At 34.3% G+C, this 16,709-nt stretch overlaps 2 protein-coding genes across 3 annotated transcripts; one reads left to right on the top strand and one right to left on the bottom strand.

The window, feature by feature from the left end:
* The first annotated feature begins 412 nt into the window (after positions 1-412).
* On the top strand, positions 413-7,479 carry LOC120628648 (cell cycle checkpoint protein RAD17). Its single transcript, XM_039897188.1, has 10 exons — positions 413-676; positions 753-854; positions 1,320-1,605; positions 1,988-2,153; positions 2,384-2,512; positions 4,926-5,107; positions 5,636-5,794; positions 5,878-6,071; positions 6,951-7,072; positions 7,310-7,479. Exons 1-10 carry the CDS (start codon positions 668-670, stop codon positions 7,413-7,415), a joined length of 1,455 nt encoding a protein of 484 aa, XP_039753122.1. The 5' UTR covers positions 413-667; the 3' UTR covers positions 7,416-7,479.
* A 52-nt stretch (positions 7,480-7,531) lies between these two features.
* LOC120628647 (RNA-binding protein with serine-rich domain 1-A-like) lies at positions 7,532-16,412 on the bottom strand. Of its 2 annotated transcripts, XM_039897186.1 has the most exons (8): positions 16,264-16,412; positions 16,076-16,183; positions 14,234-14,371; positions 11,724-11,867; positions 11,313-11,554; positions 10,394-10,511; positions 9,706-9,810; positions 7,532-7,649 (listed from the first exon to the last, which is right to left on the bottom strand). In XM_039897186.1, coding segments are annotated over exons 1-8 (888 nt in total). In that variant the 5' UTR covers positions 16,266-16,412; the 3' UTR covers positions 7,532-7,618. The 2 variants fall into 2 exon arrangements, with proteins under 2 accessions (XP_039753120.1, XP_039753121.1); XM_039897187.1 differs by lacking the exon at positions 7,532-7,649 and having other exon boundaries at positions 7,676-9,810.
* Between the last annotated feature and the right edge of the window lie 297 nt (positions 16,413-16,709).

Raw genomic sequence — 16,709 nt, 5'->3', positions numbered from 1 at the left:
TTTTTACGTAAATATACATATCTGTCTTTCTAAATTACATATTTGTTTAGAAAACATAAACATTTTACATTTAATGTTGTTTTAGAAAATTTTAAAGAAAAGAGAAATCTGAAATTCCATACTAAAATAAATTTATTTAGTCTCGGTTTCATCTGCTCGTTGATTTAATAAAGTTGATGGTCACTTTCATCCTATGTAGTATCCTTAATTGAAATTTATTGTATCGTGTATATATTTACACAATTCCATGCTATACTTTACAGTAATAATTAGTTTACTTTGGTTATACCTAAGTTACTTATGTTGTAACATTATTAATTAAAAAATTAAGCAGTTAGATCGTGTAAAATAGACTTAATGTTGTCGTTTGTTATGTCAAAAAGTTGACAAAAGCACAGAAAACATACCTATACAACCAACTCCTGAGACGAGCCTGAGACCAATCCTGACCAATTCAGAAATGTATTGTCAACTTCAAAGACATCCACATCCAATCAAATTTTTAGTCAAACTTCAAAGTTCAATTTGAATTTTGGGCAGGTCAAAGTGTTATGCTGAAGATATAAAGTAATATTTTATATTGTTTGCAATTGCTATTTGACAATTACACAAGCTTTACTACACTCTTGTTTTTTGAATAAGCCCCTCTTTCTTTTGAACATTGAAAATGCAAAAGGTAAAATTAAATATTATATTATTTATAAATTATAAATAAACATACATTACTTATTAGGTGTACTTTTTTTTTTAAGGAAAAGAAATGGTTTAAGCCTCTTTTTGAATTTGGCGATAGTCCACTTCCAAAGAAAGTTAAAAGAGATACCTCCAAGCATCAAAAACAGATTGTAAATGAGGTAAATCAATAGTTATTGATGGAGACACTATCTAAGATATATTATTTAATCTGAACTGGGAACTAATAATGTATAAATAACTGGGAATAATGCTACTTTGTAGTTAAATTATTCGCGAAAATTTGAGGTATCATAATAGATTTCAAATCAAACTACAATTACTAACTAAAAGGGATCAAGTTGATAAATAATAATCAGTATGAAATTAATAAGAATGTGGCATCTATTTTACTTTATTGCCTCTGATTAGGCTTCTATATTCTAAGAGAAGTATAACTCTTTTCCCAATGAAAAGTATAGTATTATTTAAGATTTGTCTATTGAGCTTAGTAAGGAATACCTAAATTATTTTATATGCTTAAATATGAGGTTGCATTTTGTGAAACAAATGAAATCTCAGACAGCTTCTGAGAAACTTGGAAAATGACTACCTTAGTAACCCAAACATAATGGATTTCTTTGTAGGAATCACTACCACCAAATGGCTGCTTACCAAATATAAATGATAAAAACTGGATGAAAAATTTCAATCCTGTCAATGTAGAAGACTTGGCTGTTCACATTAAAAAGGTGCAAGAAGTGGATGAGTGGCTGAATACAGCTTGTGTGAACAGCAATAATGATATGCTTTTGCTCTCTGGTCCAGTGGGCTGCGGGAAAACTGCTACTATAAGGACTTTAGCTGCTAAACATAATGTTAAAATTACGGAATGGATTACGCCACTTGATATAGAATATCCTACTGAATTTGGTAATAATAACTTTTGACTTATGTTTTAATAATTGTGTTATTATGTGGCCATTTAACACAACTATGTTTCTATAACAATTAATCATTATGGGTTGAAGATAGCATGTGTTCTATTGTCTGTTACTTTTCACTGAAAAATTCTAGAGGCATTTGCAGTTTCTGTAATACATGTTACCTATACACCTGAGTAGGTGTTGTTGGCTAGAAGGGGTGCTGTATTCATGTTTTGAATTGAAGGTAGTGGTTCAAAGTGTATTGAAAAAATTACTTTACAATGTGGGTCCTTTAAATAAAAAATGAGTCTTTGTTATCTGGTATAAATGAATAATAAATTCATAAGGTAGTTAAATGTTAAAACAGACTTTTATTTATATTATTTCAGGAGATTATGAGTTTAAGGTACCACAGTCTAAGAAGTTTCTAGAATTTATTATTAACTCTGCCAATTTTACATCACTGCTGGACAATAATAGCTGCAAATTGGTTTTAGTGGAAGACTTCCCAAATGTGTTTATAAGAACACCATCTGAGTTTACAGATATTCTGCAGTAAGTATATTACACAGAAATAAAAGTTTTAGGTACCCACACATTAGGTATATGTAAATCTCTCTGGTCTGGTCTAGTCTGGTTGGAGGCTAGTTAGAAGATTACATGTTCTGCTATAACCATAGACACCGGTTTCTGGTATTGCATTAATATAACTGCCATTCCTCTAATTGGTTGGCCTGCTAATCTGAAAAATGTGAAACTCAAACCAAACATTATTTAATTTTCAGACAGTACAGGCTAAGGGCCAAATCTCCAATTGTATTTATTTGTTCAGAGTCACACACAGAGAACAAAAACACAGCACTTCACCTTTTCTCACCAAGTTTAAAGGAGCAGTTCAGTATTCATCATATAATGTAAGTATTAATAATGATTAACTTAAATTCTTACTAATATAAGTTTGTTTGTTACTTCGGTTGACCTCAGCCACTGCACAGAACCCAGAACTCCACCAAATATCCTGGGGAAAGGATATAGGATACTTTTCACGGAAAACTTTCCTGGGCGGTTAGAAGTATAATAAGTCTTTGTTATCCATAAACAGCTTCAAAACTAAGTCTAAGAACTTTGAAAGAGTCAGATAGATTGTATTATTATTAAACTCTTTATTTGTATACCACAACATTAACATATTTAAAATATAACAAAAACTGAAACATATCGAAAGAAGTAGTAATACAAAAGGCGGCCTTATCGCTTAATAGCGATCTCTGCCAGGCAACCTTAGAATTAGGAAAAAAAAAGAAGAGGAGAATAGACTGCCGGTGGTACAAATATTAAAATACATACATGCGAATAACTACATGCTAATACTTAAACTAGTGTACACAAAAAGATAAAAATTAAATAATATAATTAATAAATAAATATAAAAATAAACTAATATATATAATAACAACACTTACATATTTAAGTACTATAACGTACAATAAATGAGTAAGTATATACATACTATTAATAGTCGTTAACAATATAATGGGCCTTAACTGCTCTTTTAAATATCGCCAGTGATTTGGATCGTCGTATGCTCAATGGAAGCGCATTCCACAATTCCACAGCTCGTACGCTAAACGAACGCTTATAAAATTTTGTCCTATGATAAGGCATACACAGCGTCGTAGGAAGCCACTTGAGTTTTTGTCGAAATTCTGAAACATGGTCATATTTGCGAAGGCCAAATATGAACTGAATAGGAAGAATTTGAAGACGCTCAAGTTTATTAAGCTGATCTTCGGTCAGATTAAGAAAGCTTGCATCCGCATAATCGAGAATAGATAGGAGAGAATGTGCTAGCATAACTTTGGTCGGAATTGGAAGAAATGATTGCAGCCTTCGCAACGAGCTCATCGTCCCAAACACTTTCTCACTCAGCTCTTTGACATGCACTGTCCATGACAATTCCCGGTCGAGGTATACACCAAGATCTTTAACAGAGTCACAAAAAGGAATAGCGATGCCATTATAAATAACAGAAGGAATGCTCAGCCAATCAACCCTCGCGATCATTCCTGAGCTACCAATAACGATAGCTTTTGATTAGCAGGATTGACCTTTAGCCCATATTGCCTGCTCCACTCAGAAATTGCAGCCATATCATTATTTATAGCTGCAACAGCAGAACCAAGATTTTGAAGGGTAGATGAGCGATATATTTGGATATCATCTGCATACATGTGATAGAGAGAAGAGATTTTTTGAGTAATAGAGTTAATAAAAATAGAAAAAAGTAAAGGAGATAACACGCCACCCTGAGGTACCCCAGCCGTAACATCACACCAAGACGAAAAGGACTCGTCAATCTGAATGCGCTGTCGACGGTTATTGAGGTAACTCCGAAACCAGTCTATTACTGATGGAGATATGTTAATAGAGCGTAAAAGACTAAGCAAGATGTCAAAGTCAACTGTATTAAAGGCATTGCTAAAGTCAAGCAGAATAAGAATTGTTAGCTGCTTGTTATCCATCGCCCATCGAATATCATCAGTTACTTTAGCTAGAGCAGTAGCCGTACTATGACCAGGACGAAAGCCGGATTGTAAAGAACTGAGAAGGTTATTCTTATTAAGAAAGAGACTAAGTTGTTGAGATACGAGTTTTTCAAGAACTTTTGAGAGAAATGGTCATATGGAAATGGGGCGAAAATCAGAGAACGATGAAGGGTTGTTTTTTTAGGTAGAGGAATAATCTGAGCAAACTTCCATTCTTCAGGGAATTTGCGACAGAGAATGGAAGAGTTTAAGATATTGGTTAGAATAGGGGAAACAACGTCAAGAATTGGAATGATCATATTACGGGTAATGCTATCTACATTCGATGCAATGGATATTATGCTCTTCTTAACATCACATTCAGTAAAAGACTCGAAGGTAAATGGTAAAAAGTTAGGAGTTGAGTGGGAAGGAAGAAGTCTAAAAGTACGTTCTTTATCGAAACTATTAATTGTATCAGAAGTAGAAAAATTTTTATTTACGAGTTCGATATCAACGTTAATAGAAGATCTATGAGATGATTTACCAACTCCAACAGATTCAAGAAACTTCCAGGAAATTGTACTCTTTTTTTAAGATTTTATTCCTGTTATTGTGCATAACTTAAAAGATTCAAACTTGCAAGGAAATAGCTTTTACAAAATGCTCTTCTCACAAATATTTTTTCTTAAAGTAATGAATTAGGTACCTTTATGCTACAGTTATGTGAATAAAATTTAAATTAATGTAGATTTAAAGTTTTTTGTAAATTTCAATGGTATAATAGTCCATGTTTTTTTAGGTTCAATGGTGTATCAGCAACAGGTCTAAAAGCAGCTCTTAAAAGGGCAAGTGATATTATTAGTAAAAAATATACCTCCACATATAATATTCCTACAGCAGATATAATTGAATCAGTTGTCAATACTTCTGGTGGGGATGTAAGATCTGCAATTTTGAATTTGCATTTTGCATCATTGAAAGGTAAGAAATAACTTTAATTAATTATTTTTTTCAAATACAAAACTATAGTTATAACAAAAACCGGCCAACTGCGAGTTGGACTCGCGCACGAATCTATAAATCGTTATCTATAAAAACGCCAAATTACTAAAAGACAGAATAAAAGAAATATTTAAGAAGCCCTCTTAAATATTTATTTTATTCCGTCTTATTATTCTATTTATTATTTGTAGTTCTAGCGGCAACGACAATACATTATCTGTGAATATTTCAGCTGTATAACTTTTACTGTTTTAGAGATACAATATAGAGAGAGTTTTAGAGATAAGACGGAAGAGTAGAGTCTTAGTAATAGGGTCCCGTTTTTTTACCTTTTGGGTACGGAACACTAAAAAGCAGCTAAGATTGGAGCAGCGTGGAGAATCTAAGCTGCAAGGGGCCTGTGACTCGCTGTGGGACATTAAAAGGCTTAGAATCTTGGCAATCAACTTTTGATCATTATACACAGATGGTCAATTGTTTTTTATTTTATTTACAATTAATTTTTAGGGTCAAGCAGTAATTTAGAAACAAGTATAGTAAAAGAAAAAGAGGTTAGAAATAAACCAACAAGAAAGAAAAAGTCTACTTCAAACAAATTTATGTCACTTGGAAAAGATCAGACAGTAAGCATTTTACATGGTGTAGGAAGAGTCCTGAATCCCAAAGGTAAGGGAAAACGTAATAACATTGCAGATTGTTTTTACTTCATTGAGCTAATAAAAATTATAACATAATGATCTTTTTTGCAGAATTAATAAATAGTGCAGGTCAAAAAACTTTAACGCACAGCCCAAAAGATATAATTGAACAGTTTATTACTCACCCAACGTCATTTATTAATTTCCTAGAAGAAAACTATTTGCCACATTTCTCATGCGCCTACGATGTTGACAAGGCAGCTTCAGCTCTTAGTGATGGTGACTATATGCTTGCAGAGTGGAGGGTAAGGGAGTATTTATTACCTAACAGTTAAGGCTGTATTCTCTTTAGATAACTTCTCCCAAAGTACTTTGACTGAACATTTTATGTCGAAATCGGTGTAACTTTTCTTGTCTGAAAAGTAGCCTAGGCTACCTTGCAAATTCCTTTATCTGTTTGTTAAAACCAGTGCAGCAATGTCAAAGTCAGTGCAGCCGTTTGAAAAAAATCCCATAAATCAGATGTTTGTTTCTTTTTGTTAAAACAACATAATTAAAGTACAACACTATCTTCTGAGGTTGAACTGCACTCCCAAGAAATTAAAATGTCTCCAAGTTATCCAAATTATCTTTAGCCCTAGCACAGACTCCAGTCCAATTGGGCTGTCTTTACAGACACCAGCAATTGAATAGCAAGTACATCCTTCTATCTACCTACTCCTGAATGGTGTTGAGTTAAAAAAAAAAAAAGATAAGAAGGAAGAATTGTCTGCTTAATAACTCTGTAGGGCTATTAATAACGATATTTGCCAGGATTTGTATGAAACCATAGTTGCAAATGCAAATAGAGAGTCACTTTTAAATTCAGATACATGGTCACATTTGGACTATGAACCGATGAGCAGTGTTTTGAAGACAATCAAGTATTGTCATGAGTCCTCCGGTAAAAGTCTTCAATTTGTGATATGAACTTTTGTGTAGTTTTAGCATGCCCACAAGGAAAAGTTTCATCAAATCTTAGGGGCTTACGAATAAAAATGGAATAATCGGAACAAGTTTTCAGTGTTTTATCACTATCTTACATTTGAAAGATGAAGAAGACAAAATATTGCATAATGTTTCTGAGGTTATAACACAATGATTTGTAAGTCCCTTTGAGATTATGTAAACAAAATCGATTTCAGGAAAAGCTATGTCAAGAGTATGGTTTGTACATAGCAGTAGCTGGACTTATGTTGTCCAACAAATCACCAGTGTCTGCTTGGAATCCTGTTAGAGGTCCAAAGAATATGAAAGTTCAATATCCGTAAGTAAGCTTGTCTTTCTTGTTTAGCTGAATCTATATCCTAACTAATATATATTGTTTAGTGTAGTTTGTTTATATTTATCACCTCGTGCGCGATAAATATATACAAACATCAGCATATAGCATTTGCCTGAAATTACAATTGAGGAAAAATGAAGATAGAATTTTTCAAATTCATTTAATTTTTATGAACTTGTAATTTGTAATATAAATAAGATATACATTTTTATATTTCAGGTCCCTCCATGAATTACCTCTTTTGGAACCAAATTATTTATACAAAGGAAAAGTTCTTGTGACAGACTATATAACTTACTGTAAAATAATTGAAAATCCGACTTAGAAAACAAACAAAAAAACCCTTCTCACTGTGAAAATTGTGGGAGGAGACCCGTGCCCTGTAATGGGTTGATATGATGATGATGATGAGTTTAGCTGCATAAAATAAAACTATTTTTGGAAAAAAAAAGTCGTTTTATTAAAAAAAAAATAATCTACTAACATAATCTTATAGCTATTATAAGAACGTCTTATAAGAGAAGTGTTTCACTTGTTATGGGACACAGGATCATTGGATCTGGGAACCAAATAAAATAAAATCAGTCAAATTATGATATTTATTAACAAGTCCATTTGATGTTACAAAATAAAATCCTAAAATACATCAGCACTGCACTTTTCTGTCTATGTATTTGTTAGTTCTTTTGCACTGATCACTCACTCTGGTCAGTTTCCGTTTTGCAAGCTTTTATAACAAGAAATATTTTATTAATGCATAAGTCAAAAGTTCCTATATGTTGTATTATTAACATCATAATATACTTACCCATCCTGGCCCTCTACCTAATTACTAAGTTTTTAATATGCGTACCGAATTATTTTATACTCACCATTCGATGTATCTGGAATGTATCATGTGAAGTGTTTATGGGTCTGTTTTGATCTATTATCGCTAATTTTGTGTAAATTAACTAAATTGTGTGACCTTAGCATAATGTAGACTGATATAAAAAACTGGCTAGATACTACCCCACACCATACCACATGATGCCACACAGTTAAGTTTAATGGTAGAAGTAATTGAATAGTTTCTCATGCTCTATTTGTGATGGGCTGCTAGAAAATCCATGCAGGTTTGCAAGGAATAGAGAGAAATCTAAAAATAAGTTTGCTTCATTTTCAAATTAAATTTAACAGTGGATAATATGAAGTAATCATTTGCAGTTCAGCCAACTCGCACATCTTTTATGGCGAGCCAGCCTGAGGGTGGGAGGGTGGTTGTGTGTGTGTGTGTGTTTATGTGTGTATCTATGTGTGTATGAATGTGTGTATGTATGTATGTATGAAATATATGTGCACAGGTGTTGATAAGAATATCTACATTTGTAAACAAACTCATTACATACCAAATTATTAAAAACAAATCTTGTCTTTTGATATGAGGATAAAGGGTTTGTGAACAAGTTTTACGTAAATAAAACGAAAAAGATCTAATCCACAACACACTGAAATATAGTTAAATGACTATTAATAAGATATTCAAAAGTAGTGAAAACCTGATAATCTCGATCACCAAATTTTTCACAGAGACATACATTAATATGATGTACTAACCTACTCATTTGAGTAAGTGTTCATATCTGTAATATCTCTGTGGCTGAATAAGCCTTATGTTCTAGCAACAAGTCATCGTATCTCCAATTTGTGTGACTTGTGGTTTAGAACGCTTTTCGTATGTCAATCAAAGTGAATCAGAGGTAAACTTCAAAGTTAAGGTTTTCTATATATCATGGTGTGGTTTTCTAAATAATGGGTGACGTATGCACGTCATTCATTCTCTAAAGAGATTGAAGAAGCAACGCAGCCCACTACTAGCTCGCTTTCTTAGTGAACTGGCGTAGTACTAAGCCTCCATTGATTTAAAATTGTAATAAATACCACAATGAAAGCTAGCTCATTAGCGTGTATTGGTTTTGGACCAGTTTAGGCTTATAATGAAAAAATTCCCTCCTGTGGGAGTTGTACAAATAATTTATTTTGGGTAGGCAGTGCTTTTGTGTTTGTTTGAAGTGCACTCCACTGCCGTATAGGGTTGAATATTTTAAAATTATGGAAGTCTCTTTAAAAGTCTATAATTTGGAAGTGTCGCCGAGTTGTTTACGAATCTATAATTTATTTTGAGTAGGCAGTGCATTTGTTTATGTATGACGTGCACTCCACTGCTCTATGAGGTATTTTAATTTATGGACGTCTCTTTTGAAGTCTGTTATTTGTAAGTGTCGCCGAGTTGTTTACGAATCTTTAATTAATTTTGGGTAGGCAGTGCTTTTGTGTTTGTATGACGTGCACTCTAATGCTCTATAAGTTATTTTAATTTATGGACGTCTCTTTAGAAGTCTGTAATTTGGAAGTGTCGCCGAGTTGTTTACGAATCTATAATTAATTTTGGGTAGGCAGTGCTTTTGTGTATGTATGACGTGCACTCCACTGCTGAATGGGTTTGAATATTTTTAATTTATAGACGTCTCCTTAGCAGTCTATAATTTGGAAGTGTCGCTGAGTTGTTTACGAATCTAGACATTCTTGTTGGCATGCGGTGTGGTGTCGTCTACCGGGAGGAAGAGGAGGAGGACCTGGAGCGACGGCGACGCGGTGCGGCGCGCGGTGATCGAGAGCGCGAGCGGCGACGGCGCGGCGGCGGCGAACGACGGCGCGGTGGGGGGCTACGCCGACGGTACCTGCAACGTTCGAAGTTAATATATAAGGCTACGGACTTTTCTGTTGCATACCTAAAAGGTAGTATTTCGTACTTATTGCTCACACACTATTATTAACTTGCGTAATAATAAAATCGAATCAGCAATTTGTCTTATAAGGCGACTGCCTAGTTTCAAGGTTCAAAATGACATGGTTGCTTGGAAGCATCCATCTCCGCTTTCATCTCAAATGTAAAATGTAAATTGTTTATGTTTGAAAAGAGCAACTGCTGAGTTTCTTGCCGGCTTCTTCTCGGTAGAATCTGCCTTCCGAACCGGTGGTAGAGTCACTACACACAGACAGACTTTACGTTTCAATAGTGAAAAAAGCGTATTAGGCTTACTTGAAATAAATGAATTGTTTTTTTTTATTCCTCTACAAATTAGCCCTTGACTGCAATCTCACTCAACAGGTTAGCCCGCTACCATCTTAGACTGCATTATTACTTTCCACCAGGCGCGATTGCAGCCAAAGGCCTAATAACCTGTAGTGAAAAATATATACCCTGTACCATTATTTTCAGGGAGTGTGTGGTGTGGTTGAGAACGGTAATAAGGGACGTACCTCGGCGGTGAGTGCCGACGAATAGGCGGGTGCCGCGGCGCCGCTCGCGGCGACGGACGCCTTGGCCGCGTCGGCACCAGAACAGGCGCTGCCGTTATCTCCTGCCCGTCAATTTGTCCTGCACACATTTTAACTGTAGCCTTAATACTCGATTGCTTGCGAGTAGTCATTTTGGCATATCAAACTCTGTGTCGTCACAGTAAAATGGACCTAATGTCACTTGTTTTAGAGTGTCAAATTTGGTCGCAACTTCTTCGTCAAAAGCCCGAGCTATAGAATTGTGAATGAAAATAAGATCTATTTTACTCTGATGTTTAAGTGTTTCCATACTCGAAAACAACTGCCCAATAGCGAGCTAGCAAATATCGTACTAAAATGCTACTGTATATGGTGGTGGATGCATACTAATCACTTATCACCCTATTCTGTAAAAGTGAATTTATCTTGGGCAGTATAGATACTGGCGAGTTGATCAGCTGCGACTTCAGGCTTACCCCAAGAAGAACTATAATTAGGTCTTATTAGTGCAAAACTTTATATAATTATTATGCCAAAGTTTTTCATCACTATCCAATAAGAAAAAACTAAAAATAATTGGTCCGCACTACCTACCGCCCCACTGGAGCAATACTAGCATATGCAGATTTTTTTTTTATCCCACTCACAATTTACTAGTCCACCTGCCAAAGCATGTCAACAGGGAAGGGAGAAGTTTACCCCATTAGATATTATAAATACATTATTTGGATATTATTTCCACCCGGGTTTATGGGGATGTACATTTTGTCCTTTCCCTATGTAGAAAATGACTCCCTACTCACGGTTTGAACTTGTATCCCGTGAAAGTGAAGTCCTAAACAGTAGGCTATAACTGCATCAAAACTTGCTCACTGGTTCACCTATGATTAAAGCAACAAACCTCCGTCCATATGTTTCATTGCATTTTCTGCTTCATCTGGATTGCTGAACTCCACATAAGCATACCCGCGACCATTGTGCTGGTGCAGTCTGTCCATAGGGAACTCCACAGCTTTGACCCCGCCATACGTTGAGAATATCTCGTGGATGTGGTCTCTAGTCACATTCAATGTCAGCCGTCCTATATGAATCCTAGTAGGGCGAGGTGGCGGCGAACGCTCGCGTTTTTTGCGTCCGGGTGATCTGCATAGAAAACAAATAAATATAAAAAATGATCCTTAGTCTTACAATGACAAATAAAATTCTTACAGACTATTCCTACAAATGAGAAAAGTGTTTGTACATAGGCTATTTTTATCCCAGGTTTCCACAGGATTTGTAAAAAATATATATTACAGATCAACTTAGTTACCTCTCATGTTTATCCTTGTTTTTAACTTTATCATTAGCTGAAGGCGCTGATAGTTTCTTCTTATCTCCTAAGGGTGACCTGTCTCTTAATTTCTCTCTATCTTGTTCACGCCTATCCTTAACTGGACTCTTGTGTGGGGAGGTCCTACAAACATGAAATTAAATATAAAGAAGGCTTTGTTTAAACTATAAATATGTATTTATTCTTTAAATGTGATCTCTCCTACATTTTCTGTCCATGGCCCGCTCTTTTTCCTAAGTCCCTAAACCCAACCCCAATAGTTTTGAACTGAATTGGTTATGAGATTCTTTTGAAACACTCATTGCATCCTGAGTCCTGCAGTGGCCTCCTGTTAGAAATAAATGTAAATAGACTGACAATGATAGAGCTAAGTTTAGGGGGTTATGGTCGTTAGATCTAACGAGTAAAATTTGGTCCATTATTTCAAATTGCAAGATTATACACTAGCAGTGTATATAAAAGCATCAACCTGCAACAAAACTAAGCATGAAATAGAGTAATGTAATTAACCTAAATAGCCATAGTTGAACTGCCAAAGTTGTGGTTAACGGAAGGATGGAGTTGTCTAAATGGAGATTTAAAAAGTTTGCAAATTAGCATTATTAGCTTTAAATAAGACAGATATTTAAAAATCACTACCTGTTGCCAGTGGCGTGCATAGCCCTTGGACCCAGGGTATGCACAAGGTGTTCAATACAAACATAAAGTAAAATTTAGATTTTAGATATGTCGGTTTATAATCAAATTATTTTACGAAAGTTATATCTTTGATTGATTTAATACTATCGTGTATCTACTGCTTATTGAATAAAAGTACATACCCTGATTAACGTCACAAAATTATGACACACCATTCGGCAGCATTTTCTAAGCACACTGATGATGATAAGATTTTTTTCCAACATATCATGTTTTTAGCGTCTTTATGAAAATTATTAAGATCACAATATCCATTATCATTCCACACTTTACGTATATTGGACAATAAAACAAAATGAAAGCAAAATAATCGATTGGTGTGTACAAAGCCGCTTAGCCAAAAATAGTTTTCGTAATATTTATTATTAAACATACGTGTTACTTTATCACCTTTTTTTTGGGGATATTTGTAACATTGGTACACACCTTCCTTTGCGAATGATTTCTAATTTTACGATATAGGGATAGAAATTAAAGTTTTCTCTAAGTACTTTTTCCAGGCACACTGAACCCAAACATAGGCCGCACGAATATGCTTTCATTATAAAATGAATGAATAAACTATAAATTAACCATAACACATTAAACTATCACTCAAACTTTTATAAGTTGCTGAATTTATGCACTTGAACCGTTTATTTATCACCAACGCCATTGAGCATTGTTCGAAGGTAAACAATAATGGCGATTGAATATGCCAATGAAAACATTGCAATCGAAATTAGTCAAAATATGTTTTTAATTTTTTTGTAAGTATAGGTTAGAACGCTATTTTACTTTGATATGTAAACAATAAATAAAAACAATATTTATTGTTAACTTTCTCACTTTCCAATTATTGCTGAAAAACGTAAACTATTCATTCGTCATAATTAAGACAGCGTTTGATTTCATAACTCATTTTTAAAACGAAAGACTAATTTGATAATATTAGTTCCTTAATTTTCTTAAAAGACACTGTAAGGTATTTACACTTGTTAATGATATTTTTATTTCTGAAAAAGAATAATGGCAGTATACAACAATTACAAACCAAGCAAATCATTTTATTCATAAAAAAATCAAACACGTCATTGATTATCAACTTCCGTAAGCAGTGCTTATAGACACCTACACTTAGAGAATTTATGAATGAAACTGTTCACACAAGACCGATGCTAATCTTGTAAGTACAAGCGCACGATTATAACATTACACGACACACACTACTAACTTCACGCACACATCTAGCAGAACGATTCTTTCTTTGGGCGTGATTATTTTATTTGATATTTCTATGCAACAGTAGATGGCGTCATATGTCGAGTGATTTATAATAATTGATTTACCCTGCAATCGATAACATGAGATTTAAATAATAATATAGGTATTTTTACGTGTTTTAAAAGGTAAATGTTTAGCATTTACGGTTAGATATTAAAATACGAAGTAGAAGATTTTATTTTGTACGCTATACGCCTCGCGCGCGCTGGTTGCGCTGTCGCCTGTCTAGCGACAATTGACCTAGAAGTTTGGCCGCTCATTACTAGATGGCGCTTTCATATAGTTTTTACTTCGTGTTTTTTTAATTACAAAACTTTAATGGTCCTATCTGAAGGCTCTTTAAGACCCTGAGGGTAGGGTATGCTTATTTGCATATATGCAATGCACGCCACTGCCTGTTGCTCTGTCAACCTTATTTATTTCTAAAGATGAATGGAAACCATTACTCCCCATTAAGTGTGTTTATTTTATTTTAAAAACCTATTAGTTTTTAAGCGTTCAAAACCTATTAGGGGTAAGGGACTTACTTCTTTTTAGGTCGGGAGCGGTCATTGTTGCTGCTACTGCTGCTGGATGAACTGGAGCTGGACGACGATCGCGATGAGCTGCCTGAACTGCTGGACGACGACCGCGAAGACGAGCGCGAAGAAGAGCTGTCCGAAGAACTGAAATAATGTTGTAACCAAACTTTAAATGGGTAAAAACCAAATATGTTTCCAACAAAGAAATATTCTGATTTAAAATATTCTTCATGATCAAGTGAGTGTCTATAATTTTAAAAAAAACTACTGTTGGTTTTCCAAAAACATTACATTCTAGTATGGAGCCTGTAGGGAGCTTCCCATTGGCTTACTTGGCCCACCATTTATTGTTTTACCGGAATAGCGGCCACACATAAATCAAAATATAAAAGAAAAAATATATTGTATTGTATCAATACAATATATTGTATCAATACAATGTATTGACATATAATCCCTACCCTAGAGGGAGTGCAGTGGGTGTACAGGCAAATTCGAATTTCCCTTGCACCCACAGGTGGGAGAAACCCGTGGGTGCACGGGTCGCTTCCCCTTTTTCTTATTATTTTAACAGAAGTCTCTGAATTTAAATTGAGGCTATGTTTTATAAATGTAGAATCTGCAAATCCAAAATCTCACGGGAGATAAGTTTAAAGTAAAACCAATAGTATAATTTTTTTCCCAATAGCAGAGCTATATACTTTGAAATCAATGTCATGTAACAACACAATAACCATTGTTTTTTTTTAATATCATTTAAAAAAAAAAATTATAACAAAATTCAGATCGCAAGTTGCAGATGGGAGTGGTAATAATATGCATGTTCCTGGGCACATTGCTGGACATCATCAATTTTAGAAACTCTTGTCTGGTCTTTGTAACAGAAAAGTCATCTGCCTAACAAATCTTCTCAGGCCAACAGATAAAGTAAAAGTATAGTAGTAATTGGTATTCATTAGCTGTTACCATGAGAGCCCTAGCCTTAGCCTTTGTAGTTATAATAACCTCATAATAGTGAAAACATATATGTATGAATGCTTTGTAAGTCCCTGTGATGCCTACATAAATAAAGCTCATTTTTAATCAAGCAATACTTAAATTCCATACACTAGAATTGATGCGGGGCCAGTTGGTTCAAATTGGAATGACTCCACATGGTGAAGCGGGCAAGAGTAGCAGTGTTCTTTATGTCTACAGGCCAAAGTCTTAGAAATAGTTGGTTTAGTGCCCAGAAAAAGAACTATTATGGTGTGTAAAGTGCCTCATGAAAAGGTAATATAAATTTGTAAAAAATTATTAATTTCACATTACTGAGGAAACATATTTAAACTTCAAGACGCCAGTACTCTTCTAACACATTTTTTGAGCAAGAACTGAGGATCAAAATACGAGAAATACAAAATTCATCATGCTATTTGACAAATAATTAAATTTGATCAAATTTTCCAATGTTTATGACAATTTGATCAAACTGTTTGAACCAGCCTTTTTGATGTAATTACTTGGTATGTGGCCCGTCAAACAGAAAGCTTCCTTGTTTATCCGTGATAGGAATTAGATGATATGCTGTGCGATGTTAAAGTTATATCCAGTCTCATGGGGAGCGCTTTATGATGAGGTTGAAACGATAATAGCCTTGCAGATTGTTGTTTAAGATTTAAAGGGATATCATTTATAAAGCATTCTCAAATTGCAATAGTTTCCACTTTCATCAATATGTCCAAATGTCCTTCATTAATTTTCACTTTTTTTTGGTACGGGAAGGTGGATTGACATACAAATTCGAAAACCGCCTAAACTCTATAACCTAAAAAATTAAATTTACTACATTCTGTCATTCTACATTACCTGCCACTGCTGTCACTACTGCTGGATCCCGAATCTCCCTTTTTCTTTTTATCTTTTGGTTTCTTTTTATCCTTATCCGAAGGCACCGATGGCGATTTATTCCGTGCCCTGAAATTTGATGTTAATATAAAAATAATTGTAATTATCATAAGTATTTCACAAATATAATGTAGGATAAAAACACTTACATATTGCTTGAATTATTACACAGAATATTCCGTATATTAAATTAAATAAACACACATTAGATTATCCCAATTTTATTGCAGGCCGCACTTTTTATCCACAGATAAACAACCATTACCAAACATCAATTATCGCCATTTTGTTTTTTGTATAGCATCTGGTTGCAGGGTAGCCACATGCAAATAACATAGTATGCAACTGGACACTAATTCCAAATCTAAAATGTATATTATTAAAAGGTTCGTAACATGACACGATTGTCCAATTAACATTTTAGTGAAATAAAACTTTAAGAAATAAAACTTTAAGATTATCGTACTTTTAATTTGTGGTTCACTCCCAACGAAACACGGTTACCTTTGTAACGCAGAAGCCTCTCAAAAGCAAACATTACTGACAGCTTTCTTTCCACGATTACTTTCTTTTTATCTAAATAAAACTGGTAAAG

The sequence above is a fragment of the Pararge aegeria genome, chromosome 13 (genome assembly GCF_905163445.1).
Source record: "Pararge aegeria chromosome 13, ilParAegt1.1, whole genome shotgun sequence".
NCBI classification, from domain to species: Eukaryota; Metazoa; Arthropoda; class Insecta; order Lepidoptera; family Nymphalidae; genus Pararge; species Pararge aegeria.
This window is presented reverse-complemented; position numbering and strand designations above follow the sequence as displayed.